At 35.0% G+C, this 10,932-nt stretch overlaps 1 protein-coding gene across 3 annotated transcripts; it reads left to right on the forward strand.

Moving 5' to 3' along the window:
• Window positions 1–8,049: 8,049 nt before the first annotated feature.
• Window positions 8,050–9,764, forward strand: LOC124197485. Of its 3 annotated transcripts, none has more exons than XM_046592986.1 (4): window positions 8,050–8,196; window positions 8,256–8,903; window positions 8,973–9,111; window positions 9,174–9,764. In XM_046592986.1, the coding sequence occupies exons 2-4, from the start codon at window positions 8,851–8,853 to the stop codon at window positions 9,315–9,317; spliced, it is 336 nt and encodes a 111-aa protein (XP_046448942.1). In that variant the 5' UTR covers window positions 8,050–8,196; window positions 8,256–8,850; the 3' UTR covers window positions 9,318–9,764. The 3 variants fall into 3 exon arrangements, with proteins under 3 accessions (XP_046448942.1, XP_046448943.1, XP_046448944.1); XM_046592987.1 differs by having other exon boundaries at window positions 8,274–8,903; XM_046592988.1 differs by having other exon boundaries at window positions 8,375–8,903.
• Window positions 9,765–10,932: the final 1,168 nt, after the last annotated feature.

The raw sequence follows: 10,932 nt of genomic DNA on the forward strand, positions 1-10,932 counted from the left end.
AAAGTATATGTTATGTATATGTACGTAATGTAAGAACTGGCACTCAACTGTTTGTTATAAAATGAAGAAAGTGTCTAGATTCACAAGAAAATGTACTGTTGACCGAAAATCGACAGGATTAATGAAAACTGCATAAGTAGCCAATTTTCAAACTGTTGTTGAACAGCCACTTCAGTTTCCAGTTAGGCAATGCACTCATGTGTACAATACATCATTTTAAACATTAAAAATTATGTGCATAGATGCATGAAGAGGTGGAAAACGCTAACGCACATGATGATGGTGGCCAACGAGTGCGGGTTAATGTTGACAACCAGATACCCGATACCAGTTGAACCAGATACCAGTTGCAAATTTCGTCAAATCTCTAGAGGTGACGAATGTTTGCGCTGAGCGTGGAGTCAAAATAATTAATGATTTCAAAGATGTAACTGAAGATGAAGAACAACTTCAATATGCAACAGTATTATTTTAACGATATTTTAGTCGGTCAAAAAAAATTTGGTGCAAAAATTCCGATTTTCATCGGAAATGAAACACCCTAGTAGACACTCCCTTGAACAAAAGTGGCCGAAATGGTATTCAAACAGATGAAAATGAAAACAAAGATGATCAAGAGATTAATTCTGTTGATGAAGATGGAAAGCGAATGGTGAAACTGTAAACGGTATTGACCCTTCAGCAACAAGTGTGATTGTAAACCAATCTTAATGGTGGTGAAAGAGTTCATACGATAACAGAAGAGGAATTAGCGGGTACTATTTTTCAAATATTTATTTTTCATGGTCTTTTTTTGTTTCTAATTTTTTTTCTTTTTAGAAGCAATTGGAACAATAAGAGACGGGAAATTCATTTCTTTTTTCCAATTTTCACCCAAGGATAAGTTAGTTTTTCAGGTTTATTTCTATTTTTTTTTTCTTAATGTAACATAACTTAGATTTCGGAAAATAAAAGAATTTTCTAAAATGAAAATATCTTCTATAGTGTCAGATGTATAAATTTCTCCAGGCTCTTCTTAGGTTGTGCGATGTATTCAGTCTGGTCAATGTTGTTTGTGTGTTTCAAATTCAACATTGGTAGTGATATAGGAAATTTTTTTCGAAATTTATAACGTTTTTGACCATGTTGTGTTGTTGAGATGTTGTATAATGTTGATTTCTTATTTCATTTCAGTCCCAAAGAAGTCTAGTGGAGAAGTTGGAGTTGTACGAGTCATTATATTCTTGGTTGGACAATGTGAATATTGACACACTCTCTACAGAGAACGTTATTCACAAACAGTTATTAATATGGATGATTTCTGTGAAATAATTGTAATATTTGTCGTTATATTGCAATTCCAGGAGAGGAAATTGTTCATCGAGGAAGTGGACAGCAATATTTCTGCACTGATGATTTCAATTTATCCACTTTGTCCTTCGAAATTGGATAAACACGAACCAACTGCCATTTTGCTGAACCAGTTGATGCAGAAGCGAATGAATGTAAATAATGCAACCATTATTTACATTCGACGACAGTGGGTGAGTTTGCTACCTAATTCTATTGCTCGTACAAAACATGTACTGAATGATAATTTCATTTTAAATGTTACATGTTTTTATTGGGGTGTTTATGAAAGAAGAGTTTCTTTCAGTAGAGCAACGTCTCTTGTATTACGAAGTTACCCGAGCGACCTTATACGTTGGCCACACTAATTGAGCTTTTCGGGTATAGGTAATTGTTTGACACGTCAATCAATCTTAATTATGATTTGTGAATTGAGATTAACATATGTTATTGGTGATTTAGAAATGTAAAGCCACAACAGGCGGAAGTGATTGATGCTGTATTAACTGGCAAAGATTGCCTAGCAGTGATGCCTACCGGCGGCGGAAAATCCGCGTGTTATTTCATTCCGGGTCTCCTACAAATTGGAGTTAAAATGCATTGATTGCCGATCAAATCCATTCTCTGGTTTCATTTGGAGTCTTTAAAATAGTGTATTTAATTCAATTAATGTAGTTTCTAACATTACTTATTATTTTCAAGGTTAAAGCAACTTGCGACCCTTTTGAAAATGAAGACTTAGTGATGAAATTCTTTATGAACAACACTCGTCGCGATATTGGTAATTCTTCAGTCAAGTTATAAATGTTAATTGCAATAAATATTTCTGATTGCAATACTTTTCATATATGTAAAATTCTTGTTTTTCACACCTGAAAAATTGTGTAAGGCACTCAACGATCCAAGCCAACACAACAGGTTGAAGAATTTGTTGATTAATCTCTACCAAAAGGGTGAATGTTGCGGATAGTGATCGATGAAGCCCATTGCATAACGAAGTGGGGCTTGGACTTAAGGTTTTGGTTCTTAATTAAAAAAATTTCTAGCTCCAGTTTTAATTTTAATTAGGAAGGAGTATGGCAATCTATTATTGTTACGTCACTTGTTTCGTACCCTGCCAATAGTTGCGCTAACCGTAGCTGCCAAAGCAAGGACACAAAGCGAATTCATTTCGACACTGCAGTTGATGGATCCGTTCGTGAAAATATTTTTTATTGGAATTCTAATTATTTTCAATAATCTAAATTTTTTATTTCTTGATTTATATCTGTATGCTAGTGTGTCCGTGATAACTTGAAATTGTCATTGATAAGCAAAACATTCAACGAAAAAGTCATTGATGTTGAAGGTGAAGCCAGCAAGGCGTTGATGAAATGTTCAGTGAGGATTATTCAAATCAATGTGGTATCATTTATTGTATCACGCAAAAGAACTGTGTAAAGCTTGCTGATTTTTTTGTTAAGTTTGGGTTTTCGGCAACCTACTTATCACGGTGGTCTAGAGGAAGAGACACGAAAAGTCCGTCACGTGAATTGGATGTCAGGCAAAGTCAATGTTTGTTGTGTAATTATAGTAATTCTTACTGTGAATTCATTTCAAATTTTTTTAAATTGGAAATGTCTGCGAATAACTTGTTATTCTAAGATGTTTATTTTTATATAATCTAAAAATTCTACTTGAAACTTTTTTTTCGATTAAGTGTGCCACCGTTGGATTCGGTTTGGGTATAAATAAGCCTGGTAAACGTGCTTTTAAGTTCAATTTCACATCCGATAGTAATCCCTTCTTTTTTTAGATGTCCAATTTGTTTTCCACTTTTAAATGCCGAAATCGATAGAATCTTACTATCAGGAATGTGGCAGACGTTGCCGGGATGGACAATTGGATAATTGCATATTATTTTATAAATATGCAGATTACTATGTTCAACAGAAACTCATTTTCTACGGTAAATATAAATTACTGCAATGGGATGTAATTTAAGAACAAAAATGTACACAACAGAACCCGATGGAAAAAAACTCGCTATATGGATATGTCAGCTCTTAAAGACGTGGTTTCATTTTGTGAAAACCGCACCGTTTGCCGCAATGTCAAAATTGCAAGTTTCCTTAATGAATTACCCATTAGCTGCAGTCGTGATTCGCCAAGTTGCTGCGCCGTTTGCGGCTCCAATGTATGCATAACTATTGTTTCGTTAGAACAAATTAAAATTTTAACTTTTTTAAAATTTTAATTTAGGCAAGATATGACGAAATTGATGTAATCGAATATGTTCGTGATATCAGAGATTCAATTTCGTCTTGCAGCTTCACCAGCTTCACCATTAAATACATCGTGGATGTCTGTCTCTCTGAAAAAAAGTAAGTTGTATTCTGGCGGTAATTTAATGTGTAGATGTGCTAGACAAATTAAATTACTTATCTTTTATTGGTTTTTAGAAGTTAATGACTGTGCCATGTCTGGCAAAGGACAGGGTTGGATAACGGACAATGCTTATAGATTGATTCAAGAACTTGTTCTGGACGAAGAATTACCTGTGCGGAAGGACGACAAGCATACGCCAAGATTCACCTTGGAAATAATTGGTCATTGCAAAAGTTTTTTTATTTGATTAATAAAAAATAATCTAAGTCTTTAAAAAAACTTATTTTCTGGTTTATTTCAGTATCCGTTTTTTATGTTACAAGATTGAAGATTGAGAGTAAAGGACTGAAATATAGTCAATATTTCAGTCCCAGAAATTTCGCTTGGTTTCGCAAAATTCGTTTCCCGTTTTTTTTTCTGTGTCGACTCGGCCAAGGCTATCCCGCCTCCCTCCGAAGATAATAGATTCCCCCTTTTTTGGTTGTCTCCCCTTTATTCTGACTTGGCCAAGGTTATCCCCCTACCCTGGCATTAACAACTTCCCCCTTGTTTGTTGTCTCCCCTCTGTTCTGGCTGAGCCAAGGCTATCCCCCCTTGGCGTTAACCTCTTTCCTTTTTTTAGTCACCCCTTTCCCTCGTTCCTATAGATGTTTATGCCCTCTGGCGATTTATAAAGTAATTTATTGCCTCACTATCAGCAATTTATCGCATTCTCTATAGACTGTTTATAGATCTTAATAATATTGTTGGCTTTTGAAATCAGAAAAATCCAATTAAACAAATGACTAACCTGAAAGATTCGTGATTTCATGAACAATATTCGAATTTCTTCTTTCAATTTTTCTTTAAGACATAAAAGATTTTTTGACACGTGCAGCTTTTTTTTAGTTCACTTTTCCAGGATGCTATCAATTTGACTAGGATAACCATCAAAGGCGCAACTCCTAGCGATTTATACGGATTCTTTTGACGTGTAGTTCTTATTGTCTCAACTTAGTCTAGAAATTTACCGTGCATCTTTCATTAGTTTAGTTCGTGTAGATTGTGGGAGAAAAAGCGAGTTGGTGGGTTGTGGGTGGGCATGTGATTGAAGTTGACGTGACGGAACAGAATACGTTGCAGTGGCTATCGAAGATGAAGAATGTGATTCATCACCTCCAGTTCGGGGTATATTTCCGCGGATTACAGAATGACGATACAGATTACAGAATGATATTACAGATCATTACATTTCAAAATTAATTAAATTTTGGAATAAATAGTGAACACTTGCCGTTTTTTGCTGTTTTTTTTCTGGCACCACCAATAATTTTTTTCTGCATTAAATACAGCAGGTGGGTTGCCTTGGCAGTGGCAACGAATTTACCACATACATCAACCCAATAGTAAGGTTTAGACTCTTGCTGTTGGTTGTTTCGGAGGAATGAATTTATCTTTTCGTCACCACCCGACGAAAGAATCACAGGATTTGGGTTGTTTCGTACCGCTTCCAAATTTTTCGACTTGTAATCCTCTTGTAATAGGATTTTTGGATTAAATCTTTCTGACTGCTGCTGCAACTACAATTCAAGATACTGGACTCTTTCTTCGAGTTTTCTTATTTTTTCCTTTCTTCAAACTTCTCCATCTCTTCGGCAATTCTTTTTCTGTTTTCTTCTTGTTCCTTCTGAAAAATATCTCGATCCTGTAAAAGTTTCTGGTAGTATTCAATAATTGTTTTTGAATGACAAACAATTTCTTCCATTGAAAGATGTTGGGATAAAGATAACGATTCAGTGATGCCGTCGGTGTTCGCTCGTGACGGAACAGATGATGTTGTAGCGGCTATCAAAGATGAAGAATCAAGGACGTTGTCAACACCACCGAATCATCACCACCGAATATCCATGGTTGCCTTTTTGGCGATCGCCAAAGTCCACCTTTAGAGTTCACGCGATCGCGCGCATATTTCGTTACATATGTGCAAAATAACTGATTTCCGTAGAGTAACGTGTAATCTATTTTCAGAACATATATGAGGAACAACTGTATGAAATAAAAGTAACTTAATTAAATAAGAGTTTTTTTAAGTAATTAAGAGTTAATTCAATAAAATAAGAGTTACCTTAACAAAATAAGTGCTATACAAAATAAATGCTACATAAAAAGTTACCGTCATAATTTAAGAGTAAAATTAACCAATCAAGAGTTACTTTACTGAAATAATAGTGACCAAATTAAATTAAAAGAATAAAATTAATTATTTAAGAGTTAAAGTAAATAGAAGAACTTCATACAACTAAGTTACTCTCGTCAATATGAAGTTAACCTATTCACCAAGACTTTAGTGGGAACGAGACAGTGGAACTCCTGTGTTTGTTAATCTCCTGTCCATTTAGATGTCATGGACAATATTTCTCCTAGGAATTTTTTTTCTAAATTCCAGGACAATAGAACTCCATTAAAATTAAAATCACTCTAAATACTAGACAATAGCATCCCCCGAATAAAATTATTTAAAAAATATTAGACAGTAGTTTATTCGCTACAAATTAAATTAAATTACATTAAATTAATTGACAATGGATCTCCTAGACAATAGATATCCCAACGTACCAGCGTTTAGCAAGGTGAAATAGATAGTGTTGAGCAGAGCCTGTTGAGTAGAGTGTCCCGTTTTTCTTTTCGCCTTGCATTCGATTAACGGTGGTCACTAATGGTCACTACATGTTAAGCAAACCGCCAAAATTATATAATTCAATGACGATTGTCGATGACAATAGTCTCCGACAATTTCGGGAAAGGAAGAAACCAATGGTGTCCGACAATTAAGGGAAACAGTAGTGTCAGCTCTTGTAGACTGCTTAGCAAGTAATAACCAACCTGAGAGCCCACGTAGTCTAAACAAAGGAATACACTGAGACAACAAAAATTTGAAAAGGAGCATGAACATTTGTTTGCAAATATTTTACAATATAGTCTTATAAATGGTATCCGACCATTATAGAGAAGAAACAGGAGTGCCAACCTCGGAGTCTAGAGAAAAATACACTTATTGAGACTGCAAGGAAAGAGAGAATGTAGATAACAGTTAGAAAATCACACAATCAGGTCTTACTAATTGAATCGGAGAATATTTCAAGCGTGCAGATATTAGATAAAAAGATGAGTCAATGAATTCTCAAAAGGTGAAGTCTATTATCACAAAGGGTTTCGTTGCCTGGCGTTGTAAGTCGATTATATCCACGATGTCTTTTCTTATCAATAAAAGCATAGCCCACTGTATTTCAACATAGCCTTCTTTATTTAAGCAATCAACTGGCTGTATGGGCAGCAGTTTTAGGCTGTAGAACACCTGGGCAGGGCTCTATGTCTGTTTAACATCTTGGGAACACGTACTGGTGTGTTGTATTACGGTTACTGTATAGCAACAAATAAAATGCAATTGTTGCTTATTCTTATTTTCAAAATGTTTTCAGTTTGAACATCTTATTGAATAATTACAATTAATTAATTTATTATTGGTTGTCTTTATTGCTACGCTAGTGCTATTTTGCCAGCTACGGAAACTTAATTCTCTTCTAAACGATCTATCAAGCGAGAAAAATGTTATAAATTTTCTTATTTAATCATTTCTGCATAAATTGCTTGTACCTTGATTCGTGTGATAACCAAGAGTATCTGTTGACGGGGCGCTAAAACTGTTGTTGCTGTCAAGCATCTGATTCGCTTCTTGCATGCGCTCTAATTCAACGTTGACAATTTCCATTTTCTGGATTTCCCACGCGGCCATAGCTTGATCGATTTTAAGTCGAGTTAAACCTTTGAACAAATCTAAAAGGAGAAAATGTTACTGAAACACGAATTATTTTACAAAAGTAATAGGAATCCCCTTTAAACCTGGTACCAAGACATTCTGGAAAAGAAGGAATTTAAGCAAGAGATTCTTTGCCGACCGGCTCAAGATTTTCCACATCAAGAACTCGTTCACAATAAATCAATTCGTTCTCTAACTGAGCTTCGGCTAGTGCTTCCACAGTTACATTCACATAGTATTGGTAACTAGTGTCATCATTGAAATGGAGTTAAATTTTCAATGGCGTCCTAAATAAGGATTACAAATTATTGAAATGATTTGCATGTTCAACAACATTAAGAACCTGCCAGGGTTTGGAATGTCAATGTAATTTCGTGACGTATGACGTTAAGGCAAACGTCACCGTCAATCGAAAAGTATTACGTCAAACGTAAAATAAAAATAAGTCAACGTAGCGTCAAATTTTTAAACCGTCAAATATGACGTTCAACGTCATAAATTGATTCAAAATGTTTTTTTTTACTTCGGAGTTATCTTAAAACGTTTACAAAGTCTTATCTATCAAAATAACCTATCTATCCTAATACTAGCCATTCGGTATCAGTAAAATGACCAAGTAGAATACACCGAAAAATTGTTTTGTTTCAAGGAATGACGTTGCTGAATTTCTTGAGTAACGTCAAGCGTCACCATTAAACTTCAAGGTAAAATTTGTCTTACGTCAAACCTCACGGCCTAATCTTGATTACAAATATCTCTATAGCGCTTCTGCCAACATCAGTGAGGAAAGGGTACTAAGTACCTCTGGATTCAAATCTGGAGTTGGCGAAGCGTTTCCATATTTGCCTGCAGATAAGAAAAAATTCCATTGGCTGATTGCAGGTGATTTGCTGCCAGTTCAAGTCCCTTATTATTTTCTTGACTCTATACATTTGCAACTTGAGACCGGAAGGCAGCAAGATTCAAGAGGCAACTCATCCGATCATAACAAATTGAATTTGCAGCTGTAATGGAAAAAGGATGTTTATTTATATGAAACAATAATTATCACAATAAACTTACTCAGACTTGTATTTTCACTAAACAATTAAGCTTTATTAAATGTGGCTCTCCATTTAAACGGTATTCGCAAATCTTGGGTTGGAATTTTCCTTCTAGAGAAGCAAGTTGGTAACAGTACCTAAATGTTTAATGAAATCTCTATAATATTTTTAAAGTATAAAAGTATACAGCATTCATATCCTATAAAAGCTGTGTTTTGAACTGACGAACGAGAGCGCCCTAGAGCCGAGGAACAACTCCTCGAAGAGGAGAGACAGAGGCAAGAAGAACTCGAGCAAAAGTTGTTCGATGAAGAAATGGACCGGTTGGCGCTAGAAGCCCTTCAAGCCGAAGAGGAACGTCTCCAAAAGTATTTTAAAAAATATCGAATTGTTTTTATTACTAGTTTTTGTTATCAATATCAATTCTCTTTTGTCAGATCCATTGAGGAAACGCAGCGCCATAATGAGGAAGAGCGCATCCGTTTCATGACTTCATCGACGAATGATTGTTCATGCAGATCCTTTGGCCACCAAGACCTAAAACTTCTGGCAATTAGAGCCTGTTTAATGCAAAATGTAGCCCTACTTGCAAATAATTTCTGTCAAAATATTCTTAATGTAAATAATTTTGTTTTTAGACATTTAAACTGCAAAGCCACAATTTAAATGATATAACGGATGGAAATCCCCATGATACTCATGGTACAACTTGTCATGCCCCTGCAGCAACTGCAGTAATTCAACCTTCTTTTGCCACCCAAGAAAGTTCATCCATAGAATGAGTACTATTCCCAGTCCTTATTTGTATCAATCACCAACATGCCCATGTGGGATCAAAGATTGTTTGGATTTTCAAAAACATTCCCATTAAAATTTCAACAACTCGCATTTTCCTTTGGAACAAATGATACAGTACAAATGTAAGGATTTAAACAGGTTGTGAAACACGCTATAAACACACGACATAGTGAGTCATTCTCTGTCAGGTGTTACCATTTATAGGACAATATTTCAAAATTATCACGGAAGATAATTCTCCAAGTCATAATGTAGAAATTTAAGTTTGAAATGTCGACGATCGGGGCAGCAAATGAATGAATGCTGTTTAGAAACCATCGAATCACCTAAGTTTGGTTTTCTCTGCCCCTTTTTTGTTTCATCAGCTGTCAGTTTCCCTTGTTCCTAAACAGCATCCCTTCAATTACTGCCTCCAAAGTCTTTTACATTTAACATGCGTTCAAAATCCTAAATGTTTTCTATTGTATTCATTTTGTTAGTTCTGCATACATAATTTGCCTAGTTTGTCTAGTTATAATTTGCCTTGTTTGTGTAGTGGTTATAGCATTGGATTGACGATTCAAAAGTTGATGATTCTAACCCACACTCGGCCAATAAAAGTATAAAATCATTAACGATTTTGAACGCGTAGTAAATTTAAAAGACTGTGGCTTTTTTAGAAAAACCATTTATTCCTTAAAATGATCCGTTATGGGAAAAATAAAAAAAAATAAAATATTGATTTATTCATTTGTGATAATAGCCATTTATTGGGAAAACAACAAAACAATTTAACAGCCACCTTGTCGCAACAAAGTAATAATCTAATATTATACCAATATGTGGGTTATCGAACGAAGAACATTGTCGGAAAACAATATTTTACCAATAAAGACATGCTAGCTGGGGAAAATCAAACTTAATTCACAACACAGACAACATAAATTAACAATAAAGAACACTAATATATTATTGGATATGTATAACACAACAAAAAAATATGTAAAAATCATACCTAGTAATGATTCCAATCGACGACTCAAACGTGTCCAACGCAGAAACACAGTCGTGGCTTCTCAGTTTATTTAGCTCGTATATGGCACCGTTAAATTTTTCTGAATGAACTGCTTTGATTTTATGCTTCTCGTTTTCAATTACTATGTTACACTTAGTTTTCCTTGCCCCTTGCCCCCGATCTCATTTTCACACGATCTGTCAGTGGTCCGACATTTCTCTACTTTTTCTCAAATATCAGTTTCCTATATTTTTTCTCCCAAATAATAGAAATTGTTTTGTCTTGCCTGCTGGATAATGTTTCTACAACAGAGTTATCCTTAAATTCAGTAAGTTGTGAAGTACTATTTTCAGATCTCTTAAAGCAGAAAGTGTGTGGTATAAATTCCACCGCGACCGGTCTAGTTGTAACTCACAACTATAAAAAGGCTTGTCCCTCTTGTTTTATTTGATACAGATTAGCCAATATCCCGTTAAGCTCTCTTAAGAAATCTGTTGGCAGAAATCTGAGTGGAGTACGAGAAAATCACGAGATTGATCGAATATTTTTTTGTTGGAATAATGACATTTTATTCTGGCGGACGTCTTCTGTTTTTCCAGTTTTTT

Source organism: Daphnia pulex, chromosome 7, assembly GCF_021134715.1.
Source record: "Daphnia pulex isolate KAP4 chromosome 7, ASM2113471v1".
In the NCBI taxonomy this organism is placed as follows: Eukaryota; Metazoa; Arthropoda; class Branchiopoda; order Diplostraca; family Daphniidae; genus Daphnia; species Daphnia pulex.

What these genes read in the sequence shown, in the direction of transcription:
- LOC124197485 (XM_046592986.1), top strand. Translation starts at nt 8,851, where the DNA reads ATGGACCGGTTGGCGCTAGAAGCCCTTCAAGCCGAAGAGGAACGTCTC. An exon ending in GAAGAGGAACGTCTCCAAAA is followed by an intron (nt 8,904 to 8,972) that starts GTATTTTAAAAA and finishes CTCTTTTGTCAG; the next exon opens with ATCCATTGAGGAAACGCAGC. An exon ending in GAGCCTGTTTAATGCAAAAT is followed by an intron (nt 9,112 to 9,173) that starts GTAGCCCTACTT and finishes TTTTGTTTTTAG; the next exon opens with ACATTTAAACTGCAAAGCCA.